This window comes from Panthera pardus, unplaced genomic scaffold (genome assembly GCF_024362965.1).
Source record: "Panthera pardus isolate Hobbes unplaced genomic scaffold, ASM2436296v1 HiC_scaffold_12, whole genome shotgun sequence".
In the NCBI taxonomy this organism is placed as follows: domain Eukaryota; kingdom Metazoa; phylum Chordata; class Mammalia; order Carnivora; family Felidae; genus Panthera; species Panthera pardus.
The window spans coordinates 56,165,638-56,179,110 of NW_026526677.1; the positions used below are offsets into that span (position 1 = coordinate 56,165,638).

General features: G+C 43.7%; 1 protein-coding gene across 2 annotated transcripts in view; it reads right to left on the reverse strand.

Moving 5' to 3' along the window:
- CLPB (caseinolytic mitochondrial matrix peptidase chaperone subunit B) overlaps positions 1-13,473 on the reverse strand; it is a 142,232-nt gene that overhangs the window by 105,333 nt on the left and 23,426 nt on the right. For both annotated transcript variants that reach the window (XM_019449704.2, XM_019449705.2), the window contains exon 3: positions 7,342-7,428. In XM_019449704.2, the coding sequence (XP_019305249.1) occupies positions 7,342-7,428 (87 nt within the window). The remainder of the gene's footprint in view (positions 1-7,341; positions 7,429-13,473) is intronic.

The window sequence follows — 13,473 nt, forward strand, 5'->3', positions numbered from 1 at the left end:
TGAAGAATCATAGGATACTTTGTGAATTTACATAAGCTCCCTGTGTATCGCTTGTAAATGAATTTGTTGTTGTTCATCAGGAATTACACCTTATGACGTCACAAATCATGTGAAGTCACAAACCTTTATTCTCCAGTAACAATTAATACACGTGAAATACCATCAACAATAGGAAATCTAAACATCCCAGGTGACCAGGAACTATACGAATTCATTTTGACATGACAAACAAATTCTCAGTGTGCCACCAGTCACAATTAATAATGAATATTAGACAGGGATGATGGCTTTTAAAAAAATTTTTTTAAATGTTTATTCACCTTTGAGAGAGAGAGAGAGAGAGAGAGAGAGAGACAGACAGACAGAGTGTGAGTGGGCGAGGGGCAGAGAGAGAGGGAGACACAGAATCCGAAGCAGGCTCCAGGCTCTGAGCTGTCAGCACAAAGCCCGATGCACAGCTTGAACCCACAAACTGTGAGACCATGACCTAAGCCAAAGTTGGACGCTCAGCCAACTGAACCACTCAGGTGCCCTGGGATGATGACTTTTTTAAAAAGTTTTTTTTAAGTCAATTTACTGAAGTATCATTTACTCACAGTAAAATTCACCCTTTTAAGATGTACAATTTGATGAGTTTTGATTGTTCAATCCAGATTTAGAATATTTCCATCACCCAAAAGTTCCTTTGAGCCCTTCCTCCTACTCCTAAACCCTAGCAGCCACTAACCTGATTTCTGTCCCTACAGTACTGCCTTTTCCAGATCATCCTATAAATGGAATTATATCATAGCTAGTTTTTTGTGTCTGGCTTTAGCTTAGCATAAGGCTTTTAATATTTGTCCCTGTTGTTGCACGTGTAATTTTTTTTTTTTTAACTGCAGAATAGTGGTCTGCTGTATGGATGTACCATAATTTGTCCATTCACCAGTTAATAGACATTTGGATGATTTCCAGTTTGGGGCAATTATGAATAAACTACTATCAATGTCTTTTTGAAGATTTTTGTTTTTGTTTTTAATCTTTCTAAATGTTTATTTAAACATATTTAAAACATATTTACAGAGGAGGGGCAGAGAGAGGGAGACAGAGGATCTGAAGCAGGCTCCACACTGACAGCGCAGAGCTCAATGCGGGGCTCAAACTCACTAACTGCAAGAGCATGAACTGAGCCAAAGTCAGATGCTTACCTGACTGAGCCACCCAGACGCCCCCAAGATTCATGTTTCTATATCTCATGGACAAAGTTGGTATAAGAGTTGGTTTTGCTGGGCTACATGGTAATATATGTTTTGCCTTTATGAGAGACTGCCAAAGTGGTTTATAGCATAATGCATTCCTATCAGCAATGATGGCAGTTGTTCTGCATCCTTGTCAGCACTTGGTACCGTCAGGTTTTCTAAACTTTAGCCATTCTAGCAGGTATACAGTGGTTTCTCCTTGTGATTTTAACTCACATTTCCCTAAATGATGAATGCTGAGTATCTTTTCATGTGCTTATTTGCCATCCATCTCTTCTTTGGCTAATGTCTGCTCAAATCTTTTGCCCATTTTTTAAAAATTGGGTTGTCTTTTTACTGTTGATTTGTAACACTTCTTTGTATCTTCTGGACACTATTCCTTTTATCAGACATGTGTTTTAAGTCATTAAAAACTATAAGGATCTAAATCATACCGTATTTCCATCACACCGCTATCCCTTGCACGTAAACACTGATGAAGTAAACAGGACAGACTTATACCTTCATTTTACAAATACTTTAGTGACACTGGACAGAGGGCCAAGCAGTAGTTGGTAACTGCTAAAACTCAGGAGACTATTTTTACCTCCACAATAAGCACCTAACCAACACTAGGCTTTAAGGAAAGCTACATCTGGAGAAATGACTGTTCTATAAACAGCTTTTGGCCCCCCAGGCTCTGCACCTCCTAAAGCCCTGTTCTGGTCCACCAGGCTCCTGGAATGGTCAACAGTCGTCACACTCCACTGCTGGCCATTGTCCACTGGGAAAGGTAGGAGGCTCCCAATCCATCCTTCAGTGAAAGAGCAAACAGTGGGGCCTGTGGCTGCTTGGACATCAAAGTTGAGCAAACAGGCCAGGCAGGCCCTGCCTCTCCGCCTACACATCCTGCAAACGCCATGTGAAGGAGCTTCCCTGAGGGGGTCATGACTTTCAGCTTGTCATAGCACACATCAAAGTTCGCACCACACACGAACTGGGTACATGGGTTCGAATCAAGTCGCCCAAGAGCGGATACTCAGCCATTGTATCCAGTTTTAATCCTGTGTTTTCCCAAGTAATTAAGCCTTCTTGCTTATGAACTTGTGACTAAGTAAAGCATCACTGAGAGGTTGTAACATCAAAGTGCCTTCCACCGTCTGTCCATGTTTGGTAAAATTGGATTTCTTTCCCTTCTTAAAGAAAAACTAATTGAATTTAGCTGAAGGCTGGGTATATTTGCACGAGCTGGTGAAGGCTATGCTAAGTCACAGTGATCATCCTGGGACCCTGTGGCTTAGCCTTTAGTTGGGTTGGGTCAAAGTGCAACACAGAATGAGGCACCCAGACTCAGGCTAAACAAGTGCCTGTGGCATGAGGCTTATGAAGGTCTCATTGTGGAAAAGGGGTCAGCCCCCAGCGACTGCTCCTCAAGTCGCTAGTACACCCAAGCTGTTACTAGGGCTGGCAAAAGGATCATCCTAGTAGAATGTTGGTAAATCTTTAGCAGAACGGCTACTGAAAACAAAGGCCATCACATTACTTGCATCCTTGATGTCAGCAGTCTGAGTAAGCTTCTTAAGGCAAAGGCTGTGATGCTTATTATCTGAATCCCCTCACAGCCTAACACATCAGCACCAGACACAGTATAGTTTTAAAAAATGTTTGCTGGATACATAAAATGATAGTATAAAGGGGTGCCAGAACAAAGTTCCTCCTTCCTGATGAACCAAACTCTCTGTATCCCTTTTTTGCCTTGTTCGTCAGGAAACTTCAATCTAAATTAATACTTAATTCCACTAATTACCTGATTTGCAGTGAGTACAGCATCGTCCCATTTATATAAAATTACACACACACACACACACAATCAATCTCTAGACAGAGGGAATTTATTTGACTGCTACTTTCTTCTCCATATTATTTTTACAAAAACAATAAACCTATTTTCAGAAAAGAAAATCTCTCGTTCAATCCTGATACAATTATCTTTCCTTTTACCAATATGATTTCTGATCCAGTTTTAACTCTCCCGTGTACATTTATATTTGTATTTTAATTTGAGTCACTGCAAACCCTTTTGGAAATAAAAGGTGAGAATAAATTATAAATTAAGTTCCCATACATACTTCAAAAATTTTGTGCTACAGTACTGTATTTTCTATTCAAAATTAAATAAGATAGTACTATCTTTACTATTCAAAATTAAGTTAAAAGACAAATACATACATAAATAACAGTTCACAAGATGTTAATCTCCTTAAGGATAGACACTATTGTGCTCTATCCCGAAGGATGTAAGGCATGAAGCAGGCACTCACTAACGGCAGTTGAGGTGAAATGATCAGATGGTCTTAGGACCTCTCTCCCTTGAGCTTGCAAGCTGCCAACATCTAAAGGAGGTGAAGGTTCTCTGCTCTCAGCTTGGAATCAAAACGTGCAGTTCCTCTACCCTCCTTTCATCCAAATCCAATTGAAAGGTGGTGGTATTTCAGGCCTGATTCCAGAAGGGCTTGGTGATTGATGAAATGAGGATCAGCACACTTCTAATCAGGAGAAACTTACTGGCAGACTGTGCTGGCATAAGCATGATCATCTCTCAAGACCACCCCCCACGGCACTTTACCAATGAGGCCTACTCACTCTGACCAAGGTACTCCTGGCATTCCTTTTTATCAGGTTCCATTTTTCCTTTCTCTATCTCTCTCTCTTTTTTTTTTTAAGTTTTAATTTTAGAGAGAGGGCAAGTGGGGGAGAGGGGCAGAGGGAGAAAGAGAGAATCCCATGCAGGCTCCATACTCAGCATGGAGCCTGATGCAGGGCTAGATCCCAATACCCTGGGATCATGACCTGAACTGAAAACAAGAGTCAGACTCAACCAACTGAGCCACATAGGTGCTCCTATTTTTCCTTTCCTTTTCACATTTATTCATTTTTGAGAGAGAGAGAGAGAGAGAGAGAGAGAGAGAGAGAGAGAGACACACACAGAGCACAAGCGGGGGAGGGGCAGAGAGAGAGGGAGACACAGAATCCGAAGCAGTCTCCAGGCTCCGAGCTATCAGCACAGAGCCCAATGTGGGGCTCGAACCCACAAACCGTGAGATCATGACCTGAGCTGAAGTCAGACGCTCAACTGACTGAGCCACCCAGGCACCCCAATTTTTCCTTTTCTATAGCACTTCTTACCTTCTAATAAGGTATGTAGTTTACTTATGTATTATATTTATTATTTATTGTCTCTTTCTGCCTCTCTCTACGCAGGGACCACTAGTATAGAAATATGCTCTGTGGGAAAAAAAAAAAAAGAAATATGCTCTGTGAGGACAGGAATCTTTGTCAAGAACAGTGACTGGCAAACAGTAGGTGCCAAATATATATATATATATACACATATATATGTACATATATATATATATATATATATTACAGATATATGTAATGTATATACAGATATGTATATGTATATATATACATATATCTGTAATATATATATGTATATGTATACATATATATGTATATATATGTGCATATATATTGTGTATATGTGTATATATGTGTGTAATATATGTATATATATGTATATATATGTATATATACATATATATGTATATACATATGTATGTATGTATATGTATATAATGTGTATATATAATGTATATATGTATATAATGTGTATATATATAATGTATATATATATACACATACATATGTATGTATGTACATATGTATGTATGTATGTATATGTATATAATGTGTATATATATGTGTAATATATATATTATATATATAATGTATATATGTGTATATATATGTATATATATATGATATGAATAAATTAACCTAAGTTTGCTATTTGCAATAAAAATCTGTCCCTGGGCCCTGGAAGGAAGAGGAGGGCACAAAATGGATGTTTAAAACACCAATAATTAGTCCTAGGAACCAAAACAAGTAAATACTAGCCAACACTGTCACTTCGCTCAACAAGCAACGCTGATTTGCTAATGGCCCTGGATAAAGACAGGACAATCAGTTAAGCCAACAACTCGTTAGATTTAGAGAGAAATGTCCCCAAAGCACATCTACCAGCTATCTGCTCACTGATTGACAGTACTCTTAAGTATAGTGTTATTTCCTATTCTGTCTCAGCGCTGAAAATACTATGTAAAGAAGGGCACACACTCCCTTCTCTTTTCTCCACCACCTGCTATCTCTTGTGAATGGAGATACTTGCAAGCTGGGAAAGAAAACTGGTGGGTGGGGTGGAGGTGGTGGCGGGTGGAGTATCACTGGTAGAATAAACACATGTGTTTATGTGTAGAGACATCTAATATGGGCAACAGAGAATAACAACTCACCATTTGTAACAGGTAGCACAAACACTATCTCACTGGGTTCTCACAAAAATATAGCAAGAATCTACCCTGCTCACAGAGTCAGTCCTCTCCTAACCTCTGCTTTGATAATTTCCTGTCCACATGGCTCTGACATCATTGATTACACTACACTCTGTCTCTCTACCTGCCATTCTTTTTCACATTGGACCTTGAGCTCCCAAGGTCTCTGATTCTCCAATGCTGAGCACAAAGTCTGGCTCAGAGTAGACGTTTACCAAATGTTTGTAAAAATAAATGATTTCAGATGAAGAAATAGAGTGCCCACAGAATTCTTAAATTCAACGAAGGGTCAGAACCAGGACTGGATTCCAGGACTCTCAACTGCAAAGCCTATTTACATCAAGTTTTCTTTTTTCTTTTTTTCTTTTTTTAATGTTTATTTTTGAGACAGAGAGACAAAGAGTGCGAACGGGGGAGGGACAGAGAGAGAGAGGGAGACAAAGAATCGGAAGCAGGCTCCAGGCTCTGACCTGTCAGCACAGAGCCTGACACGGGGCTCCAACTCACGTGCCATGACATCATGACCTGAGCCAAAGTCGGATGCTCAACTGACTGAGCCACCCAGGCGCCCCACACCAAGTATTCTTTTAAGGGCTTGGAGCTTAAGTGGCAAATAAAGAAATGGAATTCTGAGAAACAAGTTCAGGACAGAGGAGCAGAGAGGAGAGACCTATCTCATGTATAGCTAAGTCTCTCAGCCAGTCTGAAGCACTGCCATCTTTATATTAGAAAATCCGTTTTGTTGGTTTCCACCACATTTATGATCCTTCCAAAGGAGGCCAGTACTGGCAGACAAAAGCCTTAATGATCTGCTTAAAGGAAAAATTAAAACTGGTAACTCAAACTATCAATTTCAGTGGCTGCTACTTAAGTGCCCAGTCTGCTTTTTTTGAAAGCATTTCTTTTTGCTCCTTTTTAATCAATTCTTTTGCATAATTACAGCTAGAGACTGGGATGGAGAGGCAGTATGCAGCACTAGCCCAGGATCTGGCAGCAATGAGGTAAAGTAAAACACACAAACTTTGTAGGCAGCCAGACCAGGCTCTAACTCGTCTGTGTGATCTCAGACAAATCACCTTATCTCTTTGGGCTTCAGTTTTCTCAGCTACAAAATGAGAAATCCATCCATCCACCACCTACCTACCTACCTACCTACCTACCTACCTACCTACCTATCTTGTGTCAGTTGTGAGAACTGAAGTAATTCTCTACACACAGGGGACTATTTCAGTCTTTACAAAACAGCTATCCCTTGAGGAAATGGGGGAGCGGGCAGGAAAAGAACACGACCTCCAATGGGAGGGAGAATGTCCCCGGCCTTCCCTAGTTTCCATCAGAACCTCCAAAGAAATAGCCTAGCGGGGCCCTTACTGTGACTACAGATTCCTCACATGGACAGATGGTGGAATAAGAAAACATGGAGGTAACTCAAATGTGTACCTTCAACCACTTAACACACTTCCAAACATTTCGTGACTTCAACAATGCAAATGACATGCCTAATGTCACAAAGCCAGTGAAAGATGGAGCTAGGATCCAGAGTTATATTCTTCCCTCTCCACATCTTCTATACTTTCCACTGCACAAGGTGTAGACCTGACCTTCTCCTTAGTCCACCACCCTGCCTCTGGAGAAAACAGCAGGGAGACAAGCAAGGGTGGAAGAGGGTTCTGGAATGTGGTCTGCAGGGATCTGGCTAAGGGAGCCCTGTGTGGAAGGAGATCTCTCACCTGTCGTTTCGGCTGATGGCTGCCACCATGAGTGCTGTCCACCCAAGTCTGTGCCTTGCATTGACATCTGCACCTTCTGACAAGAGCCTAGAAAGAGAGAAATATTTTCAGTGTATGGCATATCATGGACGTAAGAGTGGAAGAAATGAGACAGTCAACAAATAGGGAGGCTACATGAATCTGGAAACAGTCAGAGGCCTTTGAGAACTAAGTACCCACTCTAGCTCCTCTGGCCAGTCTCCCCCCCCTTCCCCAGGGATCCCCTACCCCTCTCCTTCTTCCCTTAATCAGTCTGACCCCTGCTGTTATCCTTCCAGCCTTCTGAGGAAAGAATGTGCCTTCTCTATCTTAATACCCTGACACTCCCACTACCTTGGTCCACTACCTTGGTCCAATGCTCTCTCCCTGATTCTTTGCCTATTCTAATCCTACTTCCATGGTATGGAATACAATCCTGGCTTGAGAGGTCCCCCGAGAAGGCTTCCTTAGCTCATCCAATCCACAGATCTGTTTCCCATCCTTAGAATTTCCCCATGCTTAGCACTGAATGCCCAATGACACTGCTTATCTAGGTAAGTGCCAGTTTGCAAAAGGATCACACTCAAGTTTCTCTGTATGGTGGTTATTTGGAAATTCAAAATCTCAAACCCAAGGAAACATGGAAAGAATGCTAGAAATGCTAGACTGGGGTGCCTGAGTAGCTCAGTAGGTTAAGCTTCCAACTTTGACTCAGGTCATGACCTCGCAGCTCATGAGTTTGAGCCCTGCGGCAGCTCTGTGCTAGCTAACAGCTCAGAGTCTGGAGCCTCCTTCAGATTCTGTGTCTCCCTCTCTCTCTCTCTGCCCCTCCCCCAATTGTGCTCTGTCTGTCTGTCTCTCTCTCTCTCTCTCTCTCTCTCTCTCAAAAATAGATAAATATTACCAAAAAAAAAGAAAGAAATGCTACATTAGGTTTCTAGGAGAGTCCACACAAGCCTGACTCTCTATGCCAGTGCCTAACACATAGTAAGAGCTCAATAGTTGCTGGATAAACTAACAAACACAGTTTTATATATATCACTAAAATCCTGAATTCCGGGTCCTGGGAACAGGGGGCTCTACAATGTGGGGGTGGACAGAGAGAAGGGAGTAAACAGAATCAACCTCTTACTGGACACCTACTATAAGCAGGAACTGCCTTCAGAACTTGACACACCTGCTCTCATTTGCTCTTCATAGATGCTTAAGGAACTGACGCTAACCTCCTCTTCTCATGGATGAGGTAACAGGCTCAGTGAGGTGATATGACTCGCTGAAGGTCACAAAGCTAGCTAAGGAGTGATCAGTGACTGAAGTTCAGGCTGATAAAGGCTCTAGAGCTGGAACCCTTCTCACCTCACCACCCTTCCTCCAAACTGAACCTGACGCCATGGCACATGGAAGACAAGATACTCAACTGATTTTAGCAATCACCATACGTGCCTGGTCCTGTGCTAGATTCTGGGATGGGGGTGAGAAGACACAGGTGTACCCTAGAGAGCAAATGACATAGTTGTGGAGGGAAGACTCAGGACAGCAGGAAATCAAAGCCTGCAGCGTATAGTTTTCCACCAGAAGTGCTACAGGAGACCAGGAGAGAGGGGGACCAAAAGGCAAGAGCAATTCACCAACAAGGCAGGATCTGCTTATGAGGACTGGGTGGGAGGGTGTTTGGAGGACTCTTTAGAGGGGAGCAAATGAAAGGGCACCTGCAGAGAGTCTGGAGGCTTAGAATTGAGTCCTAGTGCCATTCTTGTGCCACAATCTGCAGTCACTGCTCCTCTGGACCAAGCCAAATAAAAGCTCTGTGCTGCTGAAGTAAGCAGGTGATGAAGGCTTGGGAGGAAAAGCCATATCAAGTATGTATTCACTTGGCCCGTGCTGACACAGGAGAGAAGACAGGCCAGCAAGGACATAAGCATGCATCAGAGGAGGGCTGTGAATGGGGAGCACAGGCTACAAGTGCACACCCAGGAGACCTAACCCAGTCTTAGTGACCTGGAAGCCCTTCCTGAGGATGTGATGCCAGAGAGTTAGCCCGACAAATGAGGTCAAAGAAGAGGAAGGAGTGCATGAGGCAGAGGCTAAAGCCTCTCCCCCAGAAGAGAAGGCAGCATGACTGGGCACAAAATCTGAGGGAAGAGTGTTGAAGAGGAGATTGGGAAGTCACTCATCTCTGATCTCTAATTTGGAGGATTTGTTCCGGTGAAACTCCTGGGCCTCTTTACCACACAGAGTTAAGCCTTTTTTATGCAGGAACAATTTTCTATGGCCAAGAATATTAAAGAGAGTAAGAACCCTGTGAGACAAAATCTCTTTGCACAAAACCTCCTTCCTAACTTACAAAACCTTCCCTGGTTTAGCAGGTGCTGTGGAAAGTGCATGGGTATGAGAGTTTAGAGCCTGGGGTTCTGATCCTAACTGTGATTCTGATAGGATGGCTTCATTTCTCTGGTCCTCAGTACAGAAGGCCAGAAAATCAAGACCAGCCGAAGCAAATCAAAGAGGTTTCTGAAGGAAAAGCCTGAACTGTGCCTTGAAGAATGGAAACAGTTTAGAGACAAGGGAGGAAGTGCGCAACAGTCAAGACAAAAGCAACAAGACACTATCAGGACACAGGGAAGCAATGGGAAGGTATATTTGGAAATCATCAAGTAGATCCATCCAGGTGACGGTTCTTGGCAGAGAAACAGGCAGCTGCCAAGGTATGCAGGGCCTACAACAGAGCCTCTAAAGTCAAGACACAGGGCCAAGGCAGTGGGCGTAAATCTCTTTTGAGACATAGGCTTCTTTGAGAATATGACCAAAGCTGACGATTCTCTCCAGAAAAGTGCACAAGAGCACAGGTACTCAAAAAAAAGATTTTTTTTTTTCAATGTCCAGGAGTTCACAGGTCTTCATGAAATCAAAAAAAGATCCTAGGTTACAAACCCAACTTCAAGAGTTGACAAATGCCTGGCATGCATGCTACTGTCCTGCCTCCTGCATCTAAGTCAGAAATCATGAATCTCTCCCGGAAGTTTTTTCTGTGGAGCCTTTGAACAAGCCTCAGAATCCTTTTCAACCCTCGTTCTAATCAGGCATCATTGATCAGCTAAAGCCGGCAACAGAGAAGAAACCTATTTGGCATTCCTTAAGACTGTTACCACAGGCAAAAGGGTTGTCACTGAAGGTTTCTGTGTAAAAGAAATTATAAAATTAACCTGATAGCTTAAGCAAGCTGACTCTGAAAGGGGAGAGAGTAGAAAGTGGGGACAAAAGACAGTTTGGGAGCTGTTGTAACATAGACAAGGGAGACAAGTCAGGGCAGGAAAATGAGAAAGCGGGGCATGGCCAGGAAAAACTCAGTGCAGCCAGAATCCCTCCTGTCTCCAGTGGGACAGTGAGCCGTTTTCCCCTGCCTGGGCCCTGAGAATTCTGGAAGCAGCTCTGATCTGGAAGTAGGGCTGAAGAAACAGGACTGAGATGCCTTCTCCTCATGCCCCTTGAGGACCGAGTATGGTGTAATGAAAAGGATGAATAAAAGGACTTTGTAATAAATCAAACCTGGATTCACATTCTAGCCCAGCTAGATAACCCTAGGCCAATCAATTCTCTGAGTCTCAGTTTTCTCACCTATCAAATAGGGACACTAACCTCTAATTTGCTGGGATCCTAGCCCAGTACCTGGCACATAGCAGGTGTTCGATACAGGGTGGCTTCCACCTGCCACCTTACCCTACTTCCACCTCTTTCATGGAACGAAGTGTTGTAGTCTGACGCTGGCAGTGGCAGGTTGGCCAATACCCAGGGATTCTAACACAGGGTCACATAGGATGACTGGGTAATTCATTCAGCTTGGCTCTGGGCACTCCTCTCTTCATTTATTCAACAAACATGTGCACATACCTACTCTGTGCCCAGCTGCATGCTGGCTCCTGGGAAGGAGACAAGACAGAGGTTCTTACTTTCCAAAGCCTGAGCCAAGCAGTGTTTTCTCTTTATATATGTACACACACACACGTGTTGTATTTATTACTTTTTTTCACAAATAATACATTTTAAGATTAACTCACACCGCCAAGTATACAATAATTCCATTTTTTAAAATTGCTATATAATTCTCAATGGCACATTCACCAGATTTTTTCCTTCTCTGCTCTCCCAGAGATACCTACTGAGGCAGTCTCCATCTCCCAGCCACCAAAAGTAATGCTCAAAGAACATCCTCTTGTGGGGGGCCTGGGTGGCTCAGCTGGCTAAGTATCTGACTCTTGATTTCGCCTCAGGTCACGATCTCACGGTTTCGGAGTTCGAGCCCTGTGTCAAGCTTTGCGCTGACAGTGTGAAGCCTGCTTGGAATTCTCTATCTCCCTCTCTCTCTCTGGCCCTCTCCTGCTCTCTATCAAAAATAAATAAACATTAAACAAAACAAACAAACAAAAAGAACAAGAACATGTGCCCTTTTGGACCAGTAGGAGTATTTCTGAGGCATGTACTTGCAGTGAGATCCCTGGGTTTCAGGATGTTCCTGTGTCCTGCTCTCCCAGCCAACACTTGGCAGTTGCCAGCTTCCTACTGACTGCAAGCCCAATAGGTGTAAAGGGATCTCACATTATTGTTTTAGTTTGCATGTCTCTGATTAGCAACAATTTTCAGCTACTTGTTACACGGCCATCAGCATTTAGGGGTTATCTTTTTTCTGTACAATGCAGGGTTTTCTTCTAAGAGGAGGACTGCTGGAAAAGAGGGCTTCTCTAAACTTGCTATCCTGTCAATGAACAGAGCCAAAAGAGCAGAGAGCAGTCAGGCAGCCTGGGCTCTAGTTCCAGGGCTGGCGCCTCCTACTCTAACAAGCTACGGAAGGTATCTCATCCCAAGCTTTAGCCTCCTCATAGGCTCTTACAGGTTTCAGGAGGGGACACTGAAATCTGAAGGAAAGGGCTCCACCAACTTGGAAGACTCATTCCTAGGAGGCAAATCTTGGTGTTCTTCAGCGACACTCCAGCTTTTGAGCCCTGCACAGCATCCTGCCTGAGCACCATTCTTTGCAGCCTTCTGGGGGCTCAGATGTAACGAAAAAAGCAATGACCCTGGAGTCCAAGGGTGCTCTCTCACTTACTAGCTGTGGCACGGGGGATATTAATCTCTATTGTGCAAGGTGGCTGTAAGGATTAAAAGAGATACCACGTGGTAGCACTCCATAAGGAGTGGTGGCACTCGGTGACTCAAGGCAGGACCAGTACCAACATTACAAACCATCACAAGTGAACCCAGCTACAAACAACTTTTCCTCCTTCAAAGCTGGCTGGGGCCCCTCCCCCACTTCCCCTCTGTGCTCAAAGTTAGGATTTCACACACCCAGGTCTCCTCCATTTCATTTTGTTCCTTTGCAAGTGAATGCCCAGTAGGCAGTCATTTCAAAGTTTCGGGCCAGCTGGGCTTGCGGGTGGCTGCCTGCTGAGAGTGGCTGAAAGGGCCTCTGAGGCCTGAGAAAGCCACCCCTGCTCTCCCCTGTGATTTTCACCAACGGACAAAATGCGGCAAGTGAATTAATCTCTTTTAAAAAGAGCAATGCTTGTGACAGAGCACGGTGTCTCCGAAAAGGTTAGGATTCCATCATCCCTGAGATGATGAGTGGAATGCTTAATGCAGGTTGCCACTCAGGGCAGAGCAGCCTCTGTCCAGGAGTTGGGCACTGCAGGCCTTTCTGGGCTCCGTCCAGACTTGTGGAAGGCCCTTCCGTAATGAACTAGGTCTCTCCTGCCTGGCACAGCAGTGGTGGGTGACACTAATAGGGGGTGGCCCAGGGCAGCAGACAGGAAGGAGGCCACACTAGCGGTCAGGAGTTGAACCCCAGATCTCACACAGCTCTCAGGAAGTAGGGTGGAGCAGGGGAATTACCAGGATAGACTTGGTCCACATGCATGCTCCAGCATTACTGGGTGGGTAGCAGTGAATGAATGCATGACCTAGCCTCTCTGAACTTCACTTGGTCCCCTCATCTGAGTGACAGCTACTGCTCTACAAGCCTGTTTCCACATCTGTTAAAAAAATGGAGGACCCCAGCGGCCCTACTCCGTAAGTCACACAGGGGTGCCATGAAGAAACAATGATGCAAAATATGTAAAAATA